The sequence below is a fragment of the Herpailurus yagouaroundi genome, unplaced genomic scaffold (assembly GCF_014898765.1).
Source record: "Herpailurus yagouaroundi ecotype Mexico unplaced genomic scaffold, PumYag 182, whole genome shotgun sequence".
Lineage (NCBI taxonomy): Eukaryota > Metazoa > Chordata > Mammalia > Carnivora > Felidae > Herpailurus > Herpailurus yagouaroundi.
In genome coordinates this window covers 27,204,800-27,226,756 of record NW_024412413.1, presented here as the reverse complement: position 1 = coordinate 27,226,756, position 21,957 = coordinate 27,204,800, and the positions used below count along the sequence as shown (strand labels likewise).

General features: G+C 37.4%; 1 protein-coding gene across 3 annotated transcripts in view; it reads left to right on the top strand.

Moving 5' to 3' along the window:
- The first annotated feature begins 377 nt into the window (after positions 1–377).
- Positions 378–21,957, top strand: part of MRPL42 (mitochondrial ribosomal protein L42) — a 35,026-nt gene continuing 13,446 nt past the window's right edge. Inside the window, exons 1-6 of one of the 3 annotated variants that reach the window (XM_040491236.1) lie at positions 378–450; positions 3,706–3,864; positions 9,502–9,565; positions 11,219–11,303; positions 17,489–17,652; positions 20,466–20,853. In XM_040491236.1, the coding sequence (XP_040347170.1) occupies positions 3,795–3,864; positions 9,502–9,565; positions 11,219–11,303; positions 17,489–17,652; positions 20,466–20,589 (507 nt within the window). In that variant the 5' untranslated portion in view covers positions 378–450; positions 3,706–3,794 and the 3' untranslated portion in view covers positions 20,590–20,853. Of the gene's footprint in view, positions 485–3,705; positions 3,865–9,501; positions 9,566–11,218; positions 11,304–17,488; positions 17,653–20,465; positions 20,854–21,957 lie in introns of those variants that run through there. The other 2 variants (XM_040491235.1, XM_040491237.1) reach the window with 2 other exon arrangements.

The following is a 21,957-nucleotide window of genomic DNA, read 5'->3' as shown; positions in this document are numbered from 1 at the left end:
GGCAAGGTCCAGGATTCTGCACATTTTCTTCTTCCGTAATGAATAGTCAGCACAATTCTCAGAACACAGTGCTGGGGTTTCGGGTGGAAGGGCCTCCCCACTTCCCCATTTCAAACGCCAGATCCAAGCCACCGGCGGTCAGAGCTTCTATGAAATACCTCTTCCTCCAGGAAACCTTAACTCATCCACCTAGGAGTGATCTTGAGCTCATCTATTAATTTGTATGAACTTTAAAAAAAGGTAGCGCTTGTTTCTTTCTAAGGATGTGTGCGTAGGCACTGATTTTGTTTTTTGGGGGTGTAACGCCGCTGAAGTTTAGCCAAACGGCTAAAACTAAACGCGAGAGCCGATTCGGTGGACCCGCGCTCGGCCCTCGGAGACTACATTTCCCATACTGCCCCGCGGGCCAGGGAGGTGCGTGAAGCGGTGTCTCCTAAGACCCGGATTGAGGTAAGATGGCGGGCTCGCGGTGAGCGTCTGTCAGGTAACTGCTGCCTTCTCCTCCTGTGGTCAGGGAGTTCCTAGAAGCTAGACAGGCTCAGAAGCTTTATGGAGAGATGTTGAGGTCCCCTACCTGTCGTTCGCGGTAGGATAAAGCTGGTATCACCAGTCGCGGTCCATCCTGCAGAAGGGTTGGCATAATGGCCTTGCGTTTGTGGGGCTTTCCTCGTGCCTGGGTGGGTCACTCGGGGACCCCTCCAGTCCAAGTCTTTTGGATCTGTCCCTGGGTCCTAGTCCCGGTGCTCCTGGTAGCCTGTTTCTCAGACCGCGGGTCCTCCGAGGCTCCCCGCAGCTTTTGTTTCGGGGTTGAAGTATGGGCCAAGGAATTGACTACCTGAATTTCTCGCCCTGGAGTGAGTAATCTGGCTTCCCGCTGGGGTGCTTGTCCCGGATTGAGGGGACCTGATGTTCCTCCAGATATTTTGTTCCTTGGTTTGTGGTCAGAACACATGGCATTGCTTTCCATCCAGGCCACCTATAAAGCAGGGGTAGAAGTGGACAAGTAAATCGTTTGACCTCCCTGAGCCTCGGTTCTCAGTGTATAAAATGGAGATGCCTACTTCACAGACTTGTGATAGAACATATATTGTATAGAGAAACGTGAACTGCAAAAACCACAGTGTATGAACTCAGGGAAAGTAGACACATGTACTAATCGTGCAGGGAATCGCCCTGCATAGGTTAGTCCAGCATATAAAACTGTGCGGCCTATGTCCCCATTCCATTTTATCACTGTTGGGGGAAGGGAACCAACAGTTATCAAGGCCATTTAACGTTTATTTATTTTTGAGACAGAGAGAGACAGAGCATGAACTGGGGAGGGGCAGAGAGAGAGGGAGACACAGAATCGGAAGCATGCTCCAGGCTCTGAGCCATCAGCCCAGATCCCGACGCGGGGCTCAAACTCACTCACGGACCGGACCGTGAGATCGTGACCTGAGCTGAAGTCGGACGCTTAACCGACTGAGCCACCCAGGCGCCCCGATCGAGGGCATTTAAAAACAAGGGATGTAGCAATGGTTAAAAGTCATTTACTTACAAAAGCCATGGACGTTGTGGTGGTTTTCCCCATTTTACCATCGAAGAAACAAAGGGCCCAAAGTTTCCCAGTTTATGAGTGACTGATAATAAAGTTCTTGTAAGCAAATCATTTAAATTGTGTACTTTAGTTTCCTCATGAATGGAAATAAAGATACCTGTCGTGATTAATAGAATAAAATGGCAGTGAAAGCACATTGTTAAGTTAAAAACCTTGTACATGTATAAGAGGGTGAAATTTTACTTGGGACTTCAGATAGTTTATATGTGTTCCCCTAAATCAGTATTTACTAGGCCAAGGATAGGACTTGTTTAAATTTAATCAGAAACAATCCTACTTCAAATGATGTAGTAAGATCTTGCGTATGGCACTTGAGAGGCTGTACACAGACACATTAATATTATGAGGGAGGATGTTTTGTGTAGCATGTGTGAGTGTTTCTTTTCTTTTTTTTTTTTTTTGAGACAAAACTTTCTATTATTATTCTTATTTTTTTTTTGTAATTTACATCCAAGTTAGCACATGGTACGCCAATGACTTCAGGAGTAGATTCCTTAATGTCCCTTACCCATTCAGCCCATCTGCTCTCCCACAACCCTTCCAGTAACCCTCTGTTCTCCATATTTAAGAGTCTCTTATGTTTTGTCCCCCTCCCTGTTTTTATATTATTTTTGCTTCCCTTCCCTTAGGTTCATCTGTTTTGTCTCTTAAAGTCCTCATATGAGTGAAGTCATATGATATTTGTCTTTCTCTGACTAATTTTGCTTAGCGTAATACCCCCCAGTTTCATCCACATTGTTGCAAATGGCAAGATTTCATTCTTTGTGATTGCCGAGTAATACTCCATTGTATATATATACCACATCTTCTTTATCCATTCATCCATCGATGGACATTTGGGCTCTTTCCATACTTTGGCTATTGTTGATAGTGCTGCTATAAACATGGGGGTGCATGTGCCCCTTCAAAATAGCATACCTGCATTCCTTGGATAAATACCTAGTAGTGCAGTTGCTGGGTCATAGCATAGTTCTATTTTTAATTTTTTGAGGAAGCTCCATACTGTTTTCGAGTGGCTGCACCAGTTTGCATTCCCACCAGCAGTGCAAAAGAGATCCTCTTTCTCCGCATCCGCACCAACATCTGTTGTTTCCTGAGTGATTAATTTTAGTCATTCTGACAGATGTGAGGTATCTCCTTGTGGTTTTGATTTGTATTTCCCTGATGATGAGTGATGTTGAGCATTTTTTCATGTGTCGGTTGGCCATCTGGATGTCTTCTTTGGAGAAGTGTCTATTCATGTCTTTTGCCCATTTCTTCACTGGATTATTAGTTTTTTGGGTGTTGAGTTTGGTAAGTTCTCTATAGATTTTGGATACTAACCCTTTATCTGTTACGTCGTTTGCATATATCTTTTCCCATTCCATCTGTTGCCTTTTAGTTTTGCTGATTGTTTCCTTCGCTGTGCAGAAGCTTTTTATTTTAATGAGGTCCCAATAGTTCATTTTTGCTTTGGTTTCCTTTGCCTCCAGAGATGTGTTGAGTAAGAAGTTGCTGCGGCCGAGGTCAAAGAGGTTTTTGCCTGCTTTCTCCTGTAGGATTTTGATGGCTTCCTGTCTTACGTTTAAGTCTTTCATCCATTTTGAATTTATTTTTGTGTATGATGTAAGAAAGTGGTCCAGGTTCATTTTTCTGCATGTCGCCGTCCGGTTTTCCCAGCACCATTTGCTGAAGAGACTGTCTTTATTCCATTGGATATTCTTTCCTGCTTTGTCAAAGATTAGTTGATCATACGTTTCTGGGTCCATTTCTGGGTTCTGTATTCTGTTCCATTGATCTGAGTGTCTGTTTTTGTGCCAGTGAGTGACTGTTTCTAAGAGGAGTTATGCATTTGCTGAATGCTCACTAAATGGAAAGAACTATAGTAAGTGCCAAGAAGTTTGCATTTAAGAAAAATAGTAATGGACATAGTTCTAAGGCTTTAGGTCTTATATTTTGGTGTTGATCTTTGTCCTATATCACAGGGAAATTTAAAGTTGTTTAAAAGTTTTTCTTGTGACTGTAGTTCTAGGTAGTGGTTCCTATCTTGTTCTTATAGTGTTCAATATATTGTACCACTTTAATTTACCATAGGTAGCACTAATTTTTCTTTATCTCTTACGCAGGGATGAAAATAGGTATGCCTGGAAGCAGATTTTAAAAGCAGTTTCTCCAGGTCATCTTTCACACCACCGGATAAGCATCTTGAGTCACCATGGTATTAGCAGCAGTAAAACGGGTGATATCAAACAGAACTATCTGGAAACATTTATTTCCGATTCAAAGTGAGATTTTTTTTTTTTAATGTTTAAAAAGAGTTTAACAATGTTTCAAATATTATAGAAATCCTTGTTCACTGTAGAAAATTTAGTGTCTAGTTATTAATAAAAAATGTTTATTGTATATGCTCTTAATAGCAGGAATGTTTGCAATAATGGAAAAGGGTAGAAAGTCTAAATGTCTATCAAAAGGGGGTGGATAAATTATGGCATATCTTTACTATGAATATCATACAGCTGTTACCAACATGAAAAGATCTCTAAATAGCAGGGGGTAAAAGTAGGTCACAGAACGGTATCTATTGTATGATCCCATTTGTGCATTTTAAAGAAGATCTACCATACATGTGTGTATGTGTATGTATAAATACAGAGTAAAAGATGTGGACCAAAGAGATTATCTGTGTAGACCACTACTGGGATTTAGCTGAGGGCAAGTGAGGGATTGACAAAGAGGAACTTTCTCTGGTCTGAAGCACTTAACGTTTACTATGTTTTCACACATTACTTTTTTACTAGTTCTTAAAATTAACAAAGGGCAAATTTACAATTCCATCTTATAAAAATCATTGCTAATATTTTGGATTTCAGTTTGTGTTTTCTATGTACTAAGCCATTTAAAAAATATATTTACGTATAATATAAAAATGTTTTATGTATTATAATACATAAAATATTTATAATTTATAGGGGCACCTTTCTGACTCATTGGGTAGAACTTGTGACTCTCAGTCTTGGGGTCATGAGTTCAGGCCTCATGTTGGGCATGGAGCTTACTTTTACAATTTTATAATTTATATAATATATAATTTGTACCTTTTTTTCCTAAAGACATGTGGGTAGTCTAATATTTTCTTCAGAGCCTATTAATACATGTTTGATAGTCAAAATATTGACCCTTATAAATAAGTAGACTATTAAAATCTTATTTCCCAACTGGTCTTGCTTTCGCTCTCCCTTCCTTCTGTCTGTGAACTCTCTTCTTCCATTTCTAGAACAAACATGGTTATAGTGTTATAATAGGTTTGCATTTTCATCTTTAGCTATGCTAGCCAAATTTTTTTTACACATCTCTGGCTGACCTTAATCTCTTCCTTCATGTTTCCTATTGATTGCAATTTGTAATTGAACAGTGGTTTATTGAGTTAGGGGGAAAGAGTTGAAGACTAGGGTAAAAACTGAGTAAAAGTATAATTAACCAAGTAAATGAAGGAGGAGATTGCTAAGAGACTTTAGATATAAACTAAAATCAGAATGAGAACAAAACAAAACTATAGTTTGCTCTTGATTACTTAGGAGCATTTTAGTTGTTGAGAATTGGGAGAGACCTCTGCTGTTTACCCTCCCCTTTGCTTTGACCAGAACCCAGCCTGAAGGCTGATGGGAAATCAGACCTAATCCATTTTTCCCTGGTCTATGTGCTGAAAGAGAGCCCTCACTGAGGTTAGTCTGAAAACCAGTTAATATGCCCCTCGATAAGTGAAAATTTTCCATATATACTTTATCCACTGGATTATAAATTTGTAATACCTAATTTATTTTGGTTTCCTCGGTACCTCTCATACATGGTAGATGATAAGTGGTTGAACTGATTTGAATGGATTGGAGTTGTCAAAATGTGTAGTTAACTAAGAATTAATTTGCATTACCCCAGTAAATGAATCCATTTCACTCAGTCATCCTAGTATTTAGTGAATACCTCACTTCTTGCATTCTGAAGCCTCTTATTCTGCACAAGTTCTATTATTACTATTATTGAAGGTAAAGTATTACTATTATGATATTTTATATGAAAAGGAAGAACATTAAGATTAGAGGCAAAGCAAAACCATGATTAAGGGAGAAAGTTCAGTGAATAGAAATAAAAAGGCCTCCCCATATGCCAGAAGGAACTTTTAAAACCTTTAAAAATATGTAGTCAAGGGGCGCCTGGGTGGCGCAGTCGGTTAAGCGTCCGACTTCAGCCAGGTCACGATCTCGCAGTCCGTGAGTTCGAGCCCCGCGTCAGGCTCTGGGCTGATGGCTCGGAGCCTGGAGCCTGTTTCCGATTCTGTGTCTCCCTCTCTCTCTGCCCCTCCCCCGTTCATGCTCTGTCTCTCTCTGTCCCAAAAATAAATTAAAAAAAAAAAAAAAAAGTTGGAAAAAAAATGTAGTCAAAATGGGAATGTAGAATATTTTAGTTTTGTTAAGTGTACTAAGTCATTTGATCTTTACAACTTTGAATTTTACAACTTTGAATAATGTTAGGTATTTAGTAAAGGAGAAGGAAGTTGAGTTCTCTGACCTCTCTGAAACCTAATCAGGTTTGTATATCTGATAGATGAGAGCCGTAATCAAAACTTAGGTCTTCCCATCTTGTTTAGCCTGATACACTTTCTCCTGTACCTTCTTTCCTGTACTAACTTAAAATATTGAGTATTTGAAAGTTAGGCAAGACTATTAGTTCTTATAGATCTTAGCAGAAAGCAATTGAACACATGTATACATAACAAGAATAGCTTGTAAGTTATGGAGAGCTGACTCTCTGAAATTCTTTTTAGTGCATTGAGTTGATTGATGTTAACTTTGGCATTAATTCTAGTTACATGTTAAAAACCTCTGATAGGGGCGCCTGGGTGGCGCAGTCTAGGTTAAGCGTCCGACTTCAGCCAGGTCACGATCTCGCGGTCCGTGAGTTCGAGCCCCGCGTCAGGCTCTGGCTGATGGCTCGGAGCCTGGAGCCTGTTTCTGATTCTGTGTCTCCCTCTCTCTCTGCCCCTCCCCCGTTCATGCTCTGTCTCTCTCTCTCCCAAAGAAAATAAATAAACGTTGAAAAAAAAAATTAAAAAAAAAAACAAACCTCTGATATTTACCATATCTAGAGTTTTTCTCTTGACAAAGTGTCAAATTAGTTTTTTAAATTATGTACTAATTAAGAAGTTAACATTTAGAGGCAGTTTGGGGATCACTTTTTTATTAGTAGTCACTATAGGGGACAGAGTAATGATCAAAATTTGGTTCCTGGCCTTAAAGAACTTATTTATGCTTGTAGGTGAAATAGACGTCTATGAAAATAAGAAATACCTGGAATATGAGGTAGAAGGCAATGTATGTCATGAGGGCACAAAACAAATGTCTGCACAAGTGTAAGGTAGAAATTTAACAAGAGTTTCTTGTTCACCTGAAATACCATTGTCTTGAGTTTCCCCTTTGCCTATTTTTTTTTTTTTTTTTTAATTTTTTAATGTTTATTCTTGAGAGAGAGAGTGTGTGAGCAGGGGAGGGGCAGAGAAGGAGACAGAATCGGAAGCAGGCTCCGGGTTCCGGGCTGTCAGCACAGAGCTCGATGCGGGGCTCAAACGCAGGGCTCGAACGCCCGGCTTGAACGCGGGGCTCGAACTCACAAGCCGAGAGATCATGACCTGAGCTGAAGTCGGATGCCTAACTGACTGAGCCACCCAGGCGCCTCGTCCCTTCCTGCCTGTTTTAAAAACACTTAAGTCTGTCTGTCCTGCCTCTGCCACCCAACCCTATTTTTTTCACTGAACGTATATATCACCTAGCTCATTTATATTCAGAGAAGACAGACTTCTTTTAAAATTAATTCATATATGATTAGGAAGACCCCCAACAGTGTCAGAGAAGAAAATAGTGTAAGTGGTTTTTATGTTGTCCTCTGATTTGTCTTTTTGAATGCTTCTCTATATTAGCACAGATAATTGAAAATCAAATCTTTTGAGAGATGAGGTTAAATTTCTAATTCTTTGTATTTTATTATTTTACATCAATAGAATTTTGGCATTGACATTTTGCTGAGCAGTCTTTTATGATAAAAGAGAGTTTTGCTAAGGTACTTTTTATGCTTTGGAGTAAGAATTTATATTTAGGTCTATAAGTATATGCAGTCTTCGGGGAAAGAAGTATACAAAGATGGAAAATACACCTTTTTTACACATCTTTTGTACATATAAATAACTGACGCAGAAAAAATAAGAAGGACCTCACAGAAGTTATAGTAATGTCATATGAAACGTAGGTTGTGGGACATGCAAAATAGACCACTCTTTTCTCTGTGTTGGGGGTTGTGGGGCAGGGAGAGGAAAAAAGATTTCATGAAAGAGTAACATTTGACTTTGAAGGATGAGTGGTATTTGAACAAAGTGGGGATTTCACTCCATACTGAAGATCCAGAGGCGGGGTTGAAAGAAGTTGATCTTGGCTTTAACCAACATACACAGTAGTTCACCCTTATCCCCGAAAGATACATTCCAAGTGTCCCAGGGTTGCTTGACACTGTGGATAGTACTGAACACTACGTTGTTTTTTTTTTAATTTTTTTTTCAACGTTTATTTATTTTTGGGACAGAGAGAGACAGAGCATGAACGGGGGAGGGGCAGAGAGAGAGGGAGACACAGAATCGGAAACAGGCTCCAGGCTCTGAGCCATCAGCCCAGAGCCTGACGCGGGGCTCGAACTCACGGACCATGAGATCGTGACCTGGCTGAAGTCGGACGCTTAACCGACTGCGCCACCCAGGCGCCCCTGAACACTACGTTTTTGCCTATACATACGTGCCTGTGATAAAGTTAAACTTCCTAGTTAGGCACAGTAAGAGAGATTAATAACCATAATTAATAATAGAATAATTTTAATAATATACTGTAATAAAAATTATGTGAATGTGATCTCTCAAAATAGCTTATTGTATTGTACTCACTTTTCTTTTTGTGATGATGTGAGATAAAATGTGTATGTGCTAAGATGAAGCAAGGTGGATGACATTAGCATTGTCCTGTAGCTTTAGGCTACTGTTGACCTGACACTACGTCAGAAGGAGGATCATCTGCTTCTGGACTGAGGTTGACCTTGGGTAACTGAAACTGCAGAAGGCAAAAACACCGATAAGGTGGAGGTGGCAGGAGGGAGGACTACTGTGTTCAGAACTGTTTTTAAGTTTACTGAGCTACATTTACATTTTTTCTTTATATTTAAAAACATCATTTCTCTGAACATACTTAACAAACTTCAAGTAGTTATGGCTTTTGAATTTGTAGGCTTTCTAAAAAAGGGAAAATATTCTATGAAATGTGAGCATTTTGATGAAGAAAAGTTAATTATGAACAATTTATTTTATATTTCATCGCTAACACTCCCCCTTTGTGAACTGTGCACTTGGTCTCACAAAAGCTTTTATTTATTTATTTTTTTTACAGACGTTTTTTAGACTACCTAAATACTTCATGTTCTTTCTTACCTCTGTCCTTAGTACTTATAACTCTCTGCAAAGATCATTGTACTCAACCCCTACCAACTCCTGCTTATTCCTCCATCCTTTAGAGCTCTGTAGACGTCATCTCTACTGGAAGGGCATTCTTAAACCTGCACAGTCCTATTTTGTAACCTGTCCGGGTGCCCCTCTCGTGGTGCTTACCCATCCTAACAGGCTTATCGTTTATATTGGAATTGTTTGTTTATATTGGAATTATCTCTCACCAGACTTGTACCCTTTTTGAAAGCAGGGACTAGATCTTGTTGTTGAATCCCCGGTCTCTGGTACAGCCCTGTTTCCTGTAAATGCAGTAAGTGTTGGCTGAATGAGTGAAACTAGCTTTACATTTATGTGAGAAGGTATGCTGAAATTAACTAAATCCATTTTTTTGCAGACGGAGCTTTATATTGTGTTTGTCATAAATCTACGTATTCGCCTCTTCCAGATGACTATAATTGGTATGTATTTAAATTCAATTGAAAAAATAACAGTCTGTTTGTTGTATCTGAAATGATTTAATTTTATTTCTCCTTTTGGTATTTTCTGCTTTCTTTTCTGATTATTCTTTCTTTAATTCTGTATTTAAAAATTATTTCAGTGGTCTTATTTACCCAGTATCTGGGCTCATAAATATTTTAAATAGAAATCATTATCATTGTGTTTCAGTGAATACTTAATTTGTTGTAAGACATGTTGTTAGAGATGCTGTCTTTTATCCCAAAGCCTTCCTTAGCTTTATAGAAAAGTTAATTAGTTTTTATAGTTTTTTTCTCTTGGGGTTCATAGCTGTTAGCTTAAGCAATTATTTATCTTTTGTTTGATGAAGAATAATCCTAAATTACAAATAATTTAATGCAGTCACAATTTATTTGGTATTTATTTAATTCTTGTCACTATGTTAAGAACTAGGAATAACGTGAATAAGATGTTGACTTTTTTTCTCTGTAGGAGAGTCTGATATACAGAAACGGCAACATATCTTCTTAAGCTATGTTTTTATTGCAGATTTTGGTAAAAATGTATTTTCTGCCCTCTTGACACTAGTTTTAGTTGTAAGTGTATATTTAGTAAGTACTAAGATAGTGATGAGATTAGAGTAGGTAATAGGTAATACTTTCTGAACCTGAAAAGATTCAGACTTACAGGTGTTTTGTATTATGTAAAACTCCATTCTTCATCCAAAATCATTGGGTAGATGCAATGTTCGTTATAGCTGTGTTACGTTATTCCATCTTAAAATCGTGGTGAAACAACTTGATACCCTATGCTGTGTTAGCTAAAAGACGTTGTAGTGTCTAATTGCCACTCTGGTTCAAATCTGCTTGGTATTGAAGTCCTAGAAACTTATATTTATAGATGTGTAGAAAACATATAAGATTAATGAAAGCTGAAAGTTGTTCTCTTTAGAATGTATATGGATCTAAGTATAATAGTAGTTGCTGTGGTCTTTGACAAACCAGCGTGGTCAGTTGGTACCTGAATGAGATCCAGCCACAGCACTCCTGGAAAAAATATTTGGAGGAGTTTTGCCCAAAATGTGTTTTTCTAGGAATATTAATGGAGGGAAGTGATACTATTCAGTAATTATGAAATTTTTTTGACCTCAGAACCCTTTATGGGAGGCTTTTTACAGTTGCACTGTTCCACCAAAGGCACTTAGAGAAATGCTAATCTAGAAAAAGTGCTCAGCTATAGACTTTATGATTGGAAATTCAGGTGATCCTTTGCCTGGAAGATTATTTACTTTGTTGATCTTTAATAATTCAACCAAGTAATGTACTTCTTACAGCTTTTTGAAGGTAGTTTTTAGATAAGGGGAAAAAGTTCTAATAGTGATGAGTAAACATGAAAATCTCTTCCAAAGATTTGGATATTCTACAAATAAATAATCTGAAGAATAATTTAGATACGATAGTGGGTAACGCATTAAGGGTTTGTTGTGGTAGTTAAGCTGACATGTTTCGTGGGATGGTCAAGTTGTCCTCTATGATTTGGGTACCAGGTGCCATAGCATCATTCTTCAGGGGTTTAGGATTAATTACTTTTATCTCTAAGAAGATCATTCTGCCTTGAATACAGTATAACTCTTTCTAAAACATTTTTTTTTTTAGCAAAGTAGAGCTTGCTTTGACATCTGATGGCAGGACAATAGTATGCTACCACCCTTCTGTGGACGTTCCATATGAACATACAAAAGTATGTATGAGAAAAATCTCTTGTAATTTTTAATTTGCTGTTAGAAGTATTCACACTTCCTTACAGTATCCAAAGAGAATAGAACTGTTTGATTTCCTTTATATGGTGTAGATCTTTTTGTTTTTTTAAATTTACCATTTCAATTTTTCTCATTTCTTTTCCATCTTCTTTCTTTAAAAGCTTTTTTCTATACACAAAGTGAACCATTTAAATGCAATCATGGCATCAATTTTCTGGTCTAAAATCTGGTAGATTTTTGTATAGTATAAATTTACAAAACACATTGTCCCATACTACTTTATATTGTCATAAGTCATGAAGCACTATATTTTAGAATGCTGTTTTATACCTTTTATATTGAATAGGATCTGATAATCCTTTTAATGTTTGGTGAATTTCCTTTTTTTTTTCCCAGTTAGCTTTTTCTAATGGGACAACATGGACATGTATTTCAAAGACTAGTTTTTTTTCCATATTTCTTCAAAAGCCACACACTAGGTAGAGGAGGTTTTTTGTTTTCAATACAATTTCTTAAAAAAAATTGTTTTTAATGTTTATTTTTTTGAGAGAGAGAGATCGAGCGTGAGCAGGAGAGGGGCAGAGAAAGAGAGAGACAGAATCTGGAGCAAGTTCCAGGCTCTGAGCTGTTAGCACAGAGCCAGATGCGAGGCTCCAACTTCCCAACAGCAAAGTCATGACTTGAGCTAAAGTCGGACATTTAACTGACTGAGCCACCCTGGCGCCCCTCAATACAATTTATTTTAGCTTGACCCAAGTCTTTTTGTTAATTTATCTTTATTTGAAATGCTTTCTCCTATGTCTCTAACCCTTCTTTTACCATATTTGATAATGTTTGGTGTACTTTTTGAGGAGAAAATAACTAGATAATTCAAATCATGATGTGATGCATCTAGTTGTGCCTGTTTTTAAAAATCATCATTAGGGCTAGAATACTGGTTGATTTGACAAAATAGATTGTTATTTTGCTAGTTTTTATTCCCTTTTTAACCTCACCATTTTGTCTGCCTGCTTTATACTGCTTTCTATTCTAGCCAGACATCATAGGCGATAATCCAGTACCTCTTTTGTTTCATTTCTTGGGACAATGTGTAGAAGATAGGTGTAAGTCACTGACTTTTATCTTGTAAACGCTCCAGCACATGCTGTTCTGTGTCCTCCCTCATTGTTATTTTGAATTATATTTCTGGTTATGTGCTTTATCTCTGTTTTAGTAGTTCTACCAAGACCATGACTGCAAAGTCATTTCTCAACCTCAGACTCTCATCCATATATGGCTTTTTACATCCCTGAATCTGACACTTTTCCTTTCTTTCCTAACTCTCAAAACTTTGCACTGTACTTTTAGAACTTACCATCATCATTAAAATCTCTCATGATGTTAACTTCATCCAGAATTTTGCCTTCACCTCTGGCTCTACCAGAGACCTGGCTGTACCTGGGGTCATTGCTTTGCCAACAGTTTTTTTTTTTTTTTCTTTTTTTTTTTCAGTAATTGATGTTTTCTTCCCTATTCCCTTTTACTACTGGACCTCCAGGGGAAGTAGAAGTCCCTGTAGCTCCTTGTTGTCATATCCAGACCATTTTCCCTCCTTTCTAACAATTTCTAGCTTTGTAGTTTGTGTCATTAAACTGTAGCATCTACTCCCTTTTTTTGTTGCTGTTATCTCCTGTCTTTCAGTTCACTTCTCCTCCCCCCATCCCTTCACTCTTCCTTGAAGATTTTAGATATACTGTCACACCCTCCAATACTGTTTCTGTTCTAATTCTTTGTTATTTCAGTATCTATATAGATAATCTAATATCCTGGCCTCTGTCTTGTCTTTTTCCCAACATCATCAGCCCCACTCCCATGGCTGCACTCTAGAGATGTTCTAATCACAAATGCCTCCTCCTCCTTCTTGCCAATTTAGATTTCAAGAACTCCCCCAGCTCCCAGCTCCAAGAATTCTTCATCCCCTCATTGAGACCTACATCCGTTGATTGAACCCCTTTATCACAGCTGCCACACACCTCACACATCCTCACTTCTCTTACCTGGTGTAGATTCTGTGGTCCATCCTTGCAGTCACTCCTTGCATACATGTCCAGCTCCCCGCCTCCTTTTTTTCTGTTGCAGTCTCTGTGTGGTAGCAGTTGTTTCCCCTCCCGCATCCTCAATATTCCTCTCTCATCTAGAAGATCACTCCTATCAGTTTACATGTAATCACTTCACTGCTAACCACACTGCTCCCCTGCTGTTATTCAAGTATATTAGGCTCCTACCTCTGGGCCATTGTAGTTCCTGCTTCCTCTACCTGGAATGCTTCCCCGCCAGAAACCTCATAGTTTATTCCCTTTCCTTATTTGTTAACTAGTGAGTAACTTTTGCATTTAAAGCAGTATCCCTGCCCCTGGACTCCTATTGTCTTTTCTCAATAGCTTTTATCATTTTTGGCACAATAGATATTTTCTTGTTTGTCTGTCTCCCACCACCAAAATGTAAGCTCCATGAGGATAGGGCTCTGTGTGTTTTGTTCTCTGCTATACCCTTAGCATCTGGAATAGCACTCGTATTTGGTAGGTGTATAGTATTTGTTGATTAAATGAATACATTTGTTTCTCTCTCTTCATGCTTATGGCTTTCTTGTTTTAAGGCTAAGAGACATTCATATAGGGAAACATCGAATTTTTTTGTTTCTCAAGTGATAAATTATAGATTGGGCTGCATAGTAAGAAACATTCTTGAAAACGTGTTACTGTTAGAATACAGTGTGTTCTTTTTGAATCTAGATTTACAAATCTTATGCAGGTACTACATGATAGTAAATAAATATCTTCAAACATGACTTCAATTTTAGTATTGATTTTTTTTCTTTTCTCAAGGAGGTAGGGCTGCAACTCCAGCAGGCCCTTTGGTTCTTTAGGCCCTGGAAGGCATACTGCATGCAAAGATCCTAGTCATGTGTAGATATGCCTACTGAGACTGGCTTTAAGAAAGTTAAGTTGATTTGCATCTTTGGTGTTCTGGTAATTTATTTGAATCCAAAACATGTTGATTGTTTTCCATAGATCTAAGTAAAAAGATCGTTTTTTCTTCTTTTGCTGAGTATATACTTTATTAAAAGTACTAATATTCTAAAAATGTTTTTCTAGAATTTAGGATTGATTTCTAAATTTCTAAAGTTTAGGAAAATAAAGATATAATTCCAAGGGTAAAAAAAATAAAGACTTGGAAAAATAAAGTGAAATGTAAGTACTAGACGGTTCTTTTTAGTGTCTGATTTAGTGGCAAATTTCAAAAGTCAAATTTTGAAAATCCTTAAGAGAAACAAGGGAAATTCAGGATGATAGTTCTGAATAGTTTTCAAAGTTGACATTCAGTTTTATTTTAGTTTTTCTTTTTTACTGAAACATTCACATATCCTTTCTTTGGTTAAGGAGATCAGATACTACCTAAAAATCAATTCTGAGTCAGCCAGAGGCTCTTGGTATAGACTCGAAGAATCCATTAATTCCAATGTCTTTTATCTATGTGCCTGGTAAAGAAGGGTTTTTAATCATACAAAGCAGAGAGAATTTGTGATATGTTAGAATTGAGCCTGCTTGGGAATAGGAAGACCGTGAACATTCATTAACACTTGAAAACAACTTAACTTTTGATAATACTAAAAACATTTAATCTTTAGCATCAAGTATAGTAATCTAAAAGAGAGAAAATTATTATAGGCTCTAATCCTGTGTTTGCTAGATCCCTGAGGGTCTGATAGTAGCTTGCAAAGATACTAATATTTTACTTTACATACAGGTGGTGATCTTTTAAAATTACTTTAAATGTCTAAGGAGAGCTTTTTCTTTAAATTATAAATATAAATTTTTGTGTTTGAGGCCTTAAATCTTAGTAGCTACCTACCATTATTGAACTCTTAAGAGTACAAGGGACAGGGCCGTCTGGGTGGCTCAGTTGGTTGAGCGTCTGACTTCGGCTCAGGTCATGATCTCATGGTTCATGAGTTTGAGCCCTGCCTTGGGTTCTCTGCTGTTAGTGCAGAGCCCACTTAGGATCCACTGTCCCCCTCTCTCTCTGCCCCTCCCCTGCTCATGTGTGTGCTCTCTCTCTTTCACTCTCAAAAATAAATAAACATTAAAAAAAAAAAAAAAGAGGACGAGGGACAGCTAAGCATACTATCTATGATTATTTCATTTAATCCTCATTAAGCCCTTATTGGGTAGGTATTATTTCTCTGGTTTTACAGAAATAGAAACTAAGACCTTAAGTAACTTGTTCAAGGTCAGGAGCTAGTAAGTGGCAGAATTAGAGACCAAAGCTCAAGTCCTTAACTTCTTTTATTATTCTACTTCCTTATTTTCTCCTACACTATGTAAGTGGTTCCTTATTTCTGCTTACCTCAAATTGTTACTAGTAAATCTAATTTGAAGACCTTTCATAATCTGGTTTCTCAAGATCCATTTTTAAAGCTTATCCCTATTGTATGTTCTTACCTACTTTCCTTTACTCATAATATTTGTTATACCTTGTAGAATATATTCTGCACTCTGACAAAGTTCTGACTTTGGCTCCTATTCTACTTCTCACTAATATCTTTGTTACTTTGCATTTCTGTAGTACTAAGTCAATTGTGTCACCTTCATGCCCGTACATACTGCTTTTTAAAGAAGTCTTATTTTGTCATGTGCATATACCAAATAAATATAAGTATATGCTGTAACATTTAATACAATGGTAGAATGTTGTAGTTGACGTTAATAGTGTATGAATGTGAGGACTCTTACGTTTGAATTGTTTCCTTTCTGGTTGTAAATTCAGATTTTCATTGTATTGTAATATATATGGTATCTGTAAAGCAAGGCAATGTTCCCACCCTCTGTTACATACAGTGTCATTTAATATTTAAAATATATTTGACTTCACTTTCCAAAACAGTGACTTTTTTTTTTTTTTTGAGAGAGAGAGAGTACACTTACAGGTTGGGGAGCGCAGAGGGAGAGGGACAGAGAATCCCAAGCAGGCTACACACCTAGCACAGAGCCTGATGCGATTCAGGGCTCAATCTCACAACCGCGAGATCATGATGTGAGCTGAAGTCAAGAGTTGGACACTCAACTGACTGAGTCATCCAGGTGCCCCCAAGACAGTGATTCTTTAAGGCTTTAATGAGCTAGTGTTACTGATGGGAACATGTCATATCATTCATAATGTGTTGTAGAGGAGATGAGATTTTAGTAATTGATGTCTTTGGGCAAAAAATTTCTCAAGTTACCATAAAGCATCATTTGATGACATTTCAGTCACGTAAATGAAAACATTAAAATTTTTAAAATTTCCTTTGGATATAAGAAATACCACTTCAATGAAATGTTTTTTACCGTGGGGCACCTGGGTGGCTCAGTTAAGTGTACAACTTCAGCTCAGATCATGATCTCGCAGTTTATGAGTTTGAGCCCTGTGTCAGGCTCTGCTGATAGCTCAGAGCCTGGAGCCTGCTTCAGATTCTGTGTCTCCCTCTCTCTCTGACCCTCCCCTGCTCGCACTCTGTTTCTCTATCTCTATCAAAAATAAATGAACATTAAAAAATTTTTAAAAATGTTTTTCATTGTATTTCACTTTAATGATAAGCAAGGTTAGAGACTATAAACTTTTTTTTTAATGTTTATTTATATTTGAGAGAGACAGAGCATGAGTAGGGGAGGGGCAGAGTGAGAGACACATAGAAACTGAAGCAGGCTCTGAGGTGTCAGCACAGATCTCAACGTGGGGCTCAAACTTACATACAGTGACATCATGACCTGAGCTGAAGCCAGATGCTTAACCGACTAAGCCACCCAGGTGCCCGAGACTGTAAACTTTTAAGTTAAAAAATAATGGGTACAATTTATAGTTTTAGGAATAGAAATTAAAATAATAAGTACTTTATTACTGGGGGAAAATAACATTAAATAAAGAAATTTATTATTGGAAAAGAAACCCAAAACTTGATAGGAGAGGAAAAGTATTTCTGATTCTTTAGTGGATAACGCAACTAAAGCAGAATTCTGTTCTGAAAACTTACCTACCTTGAGGTACTGTAATAGATTCCTGAATATGGGTATTGTTGTATTGTGAACTCAATCTACTGCTGGCTAACATTCCTACCTTTTGATGTTTTTCGTTACTTATTATTTTGTAGCCTATCCCACGGCCAGATCCTGTGTGTAATAATGAAGAAACACATGATCAAGTGCTGAAAACCAGATTAGAAGAAAAAAATGAACCCTTGGAGCAAGGACCTATGATAGAACAACTTAGCAAAATGTTCTTTACTACTAAGCACCGTTGGTATCCTCGTGGACAGTGAGTTCTATTTTCTTTTCTTAACTCCCACTCGACAACTAAAAGAATACATAACTTTTCTTGCATTAACAAACTTCTGAGGTTATATTCTGTGTGGTGAAATTAACACCCAGTATGATCACCTAGTAAATTGTAGTTTTAGATGTACATATAGTGTAGCTAAAATGAAATAATACTTCTTTTTTCTTTTATTTGAGTGGGGGAATTTAACCAGACTTTCAGTGAATTTTGTAAGAATTCTTGAAACTTTTTCTGTTCCGTGATACAGTCATTTGTTGTGTTGTTTTTATTCATCCTCCTGTCAAATAATTAATTTTGTCCTTGGCCCTTTATCCATTTATTTAACAGATTTCGAGTTATCGTTAAAAAAATTGGGGTACAGCAAATGATTGGGCAGTGTATATGGTTCTCCGTTCCTTTAGAAACTAGTTGTCCCTCTGTTTGCTAGTACTCATATTTTATTACATAGATTTTTTTTTAACCTCCTAATTGACTCTGGCTTTAGTTTTTTTTTCTTTTGATTCTTCTTTCTTTTATATCTATCTTACTCCCTATCAAAACTGAAAGGTGACTGTTTTTAATCGTTTATGTTTGAGCAAATTTTGTTCTTACTGTCACCAGTCACCCATCACCCAGTAACTAAGCACATTTTATGACAGGACATGCTTATGGAATTAATGAATATACATTCATCTACCTGCTCTACTAAGTAAGTGTTGGGAGATCACAAACACAATCCTTGTTTGCAAGTTATTTATAGTCAAGGAGAGAGGGTAAACAAAATCAAGTGATTGAGCCTTGAAGAGTGGTTAGGAGTTAGCCATGAGGAATTCTGAAAAGGTTCTATAGGCAGAGAGAACAGGATGTCATAAAGTATGCTGGGGAAATTGCAAGTAGTTCAGCATGGAGGGGACCCAGAATATGAGGGAATGTAGGAAGGGTCTTATGAAGGATTTTGTATTGTGCTGAGGAGTTTAGGTTTTATTTTCATTGCCATATTTTAAGAAGAAAAGTTTATGCATTAAAAAATCAAGGCGGGGGGTGGCGCCTGTGTGTCAGTCAGTGAAACATTCAACTTCAGCTCAGGTCATGATCTCACAGTCTGTGAGTTAGAGCCCTGTGTCGGGCTGTGTGCTGCCAGCGTGGAGCCTGGAGCCTGCTTTGGATTCTGTGTCTGCCTCTCTCTCTGCCCTTCCCCTCCTTGTGCTCTGTCTCTCAAAAATAAATAAGCATTAAAAAAAAATTCATTAAGTGGGTTCTGTATTGGGGTAAGGTGATCTATGGAAAGTTTGGAGTCAGGGGGGCCTGTTTGGAAACTATTATAATAGTCTAGGTGAAATTTGTTGAAGGCCTAAATGAAAGGACCAGCAATGGGAATAGAAAGGGGGAACATAAAAGAAAGAACTATAATAAAAGGAGGAAGAAGGAAAATAAAAGAATTTTAATTAGCAGCACTAGGTCACTGATTAGACATGGGAAGAGACAGGTGGCCTCTCAAGTTACAGACAGAGGTGTTTGGGTGGATGGTGGTGCCATTCATACACATGGGGAAACAGGTTTGACAGTGAGGAAGATGAACCCATTGTTGGTCATACTGAGTCTGAAGGGTCAGTGGATCCATTTGGTAGGGAGCAAGTCTGAAAGCAAATGAATGTATGGATCTGGGGCTTGGTTTACTTTTTTAGTTTCTCTTTAGAAGATCCTCCCTTTTTCTTAGTTAAAATAGAGATTCCTTGAGGTTTTGTCTCATACTCCATGTCTTGCTGAAAATCATTGCAAGAGCTTTAATAATATTCATTATACAGATGACATGCAACTTGCTCCATTATACATTCTTTTATTTCCTTGATCTTATTCCCAGTATTTGTCCTTAGAAATTTCAAACTAAGTATCTTGTCCAAAGTTTTAAATGCATTAAAACAAAAACACAGCTCTTCTTTTTCTGTCTTAAAAAAGCTCCTCTTTTAATAATCATTCTATAATAAAAGTGATCTTTCTGTATCAGTTTCTCAAGAAGAAATTTGCAATATTTTGGCCACCAAGCTTTCAATTCCTGCTTCTGTTCGTTCGTTCTTTCTTTCTTTCTTTCTTTCTTTCTTTCTTTCTTTTTTCTTTCTTTCCTTTCTCTTTCTTTCTTTCTTTCTTTCTTTCTTTCTTTCTTTCTCTCTTTCTCTCTTTCTCTCTGTCTTTCTTTCCTGTTGAAGTTTTGGGGTGCCTGGGTGGCTCAGTCAGTTAAGCGTCTGACTTCAGCCCAGGTCATGGTCTCATGGTTTGTGAGTTCGAGCCCTGCATTGGGCTGTATGCTGACAGCTCAGAGCCTGGAGCCTGCTTTGGATTCTGTCTCCTTCTCTCTTTGCCCCTCTCTGGCTCATGCTCTGTCTCTTTCTCTCTCTCAAAAATAAATAAACATTAAAAAAAATTAAAGTTTATTTATTTTGAGAGAGAGAGACGGCACGAGGGAGGGGGGAAAGAGAATCCCAAGCCTATGTGGGACTCCATCCTACAACAGTGATATCATGACCGGAGCTAAAATCAAGAGTTAGACACTTAACCAACTGAGCCACCCAGGCATCCCAACCTACTTCTGTTTTTTATCCTCTTCTTTGGTTTTTCTTTTTTTATTTAGTACCTACTTTGTTTATACACTCTCTCTGGGTTTTTTTGTGTCTTTGTAATTGTAATTTAGGGTATGTGGGAACAAATTAGCAAACTATTTCTTAGCCCCATATGTATGTTGTTACTGTATTCTAAGATTTCTTTCCATGATTCGTAATGTCGCTCATGTTTATCTTTTATTTTGTCTCATTATCCAGATATTTTAGTTCAGGCCCTATCTTGAAATTCTTCTGTAATGGCTTTCACTACCTGTTTTCTCCCGGCATGTTCCATACTGCTGTAATCTTTTGGCATCTTTTGTTTGTAACCAAATTACTGTAGTTAATGAAAATCTTGTAAAGGGGACTTGAAGGGGACAAAATTGAAGGTAAGAAGACCAGTACAGAATCTTAAAACCATGCATGTTATCCTCATACTTTTATGTCTAGTATCCCACCTATATTTAATCTTATTTACTTTTTTAATCATTACTGCTAATTAGCTTTTGACTGCTAATTAATTTAATCTCCTGGTATGTCTTGTCCCATCAGGATTACTAGGTTCTGCAGTTGTAAGCAGACTTCAATTAGATGCAGTTGATTATCCCAATATCTCTCCTGATAGTTTACTTTTTTTTTTTTTTTTAATGTTTATTCTTGAGAGAGACAGAGCATGAGTAGGGGAGGGGCAGAGAGAGAGGAAGACACAGAATCCAGAGCAGGCTCCAGGCTCCAAGCTGTCAGCACAGAGCCCGACATGGAGCTGGAACCCACAAGCTGTGAGATCATGACCTGAGCTGACATTGGACACTTAACCAATTGAGCCACCCAGGTGCCCCTCTCCTAATAGTTTAGCAGAAAAACTTCAGATACTAGCTTATGTGTATAAAGAAAATTTTTACCTGTAGGCATTGTCCTTGTGTGATGCATCATCTTTCAGAATTTTAAATAAGCTGAGGTGTGATCACTAATCATCCAACAAGTATTTATTTGCTGTCTAAATATTTATTTTGGATTAACATAAGCCATTTTTCAAGTGTTGATTTCTAGATGTCATTGAGCTCTTCTTAAACATTAGGCATGTATAGAAGGATATTTTACTAAATATTTCACAATTTTTAGGTTATGGCAATCAAAAGACTAGGACACATTATGAATTTAATAATTGGGGGTATATAATATCTTTTTAAATAAGTGTGTATTAACAGATATAAAATGTTTGTTTAAAGTATTTTTAAACAATGCATTATTTTAAAGTATAAGGTAGAAATTTTCTTTATACTTACTCATGTCCTGTGCCCCATAGGTAAGCACTGTTAAACCCTTCTTATATGAATAGACCTATCTCATACTCAATATTGTGCTTTTTAAACTCTAGTAAAGTAAAACTCTTTTCTGAGTGTATGGCTTTGTTTTAAAGGGGCCTGGGCTTACTCAAATCATCTTCCCTCTGCTAGTTACTAGCTCTTTATTTAATCTTGTTATTTATTAAAGAAAATAGAAATAATGCCTAATTTTCCTGGTGGTTTTTAAAAGTTAATTAATTTAATTCCAGTATAATTAATGCATTGTTATATTAGTTTCAGGTGTACAATATAGTGATTCAACAATTCTGTACATTACTCAGTGCTCATCATGATAAATACACTTTTAATCCCCTTTATTTCATCTGTTCCCCCATCTCCCTCCTGCCCCTCACTCTACCTCCCCT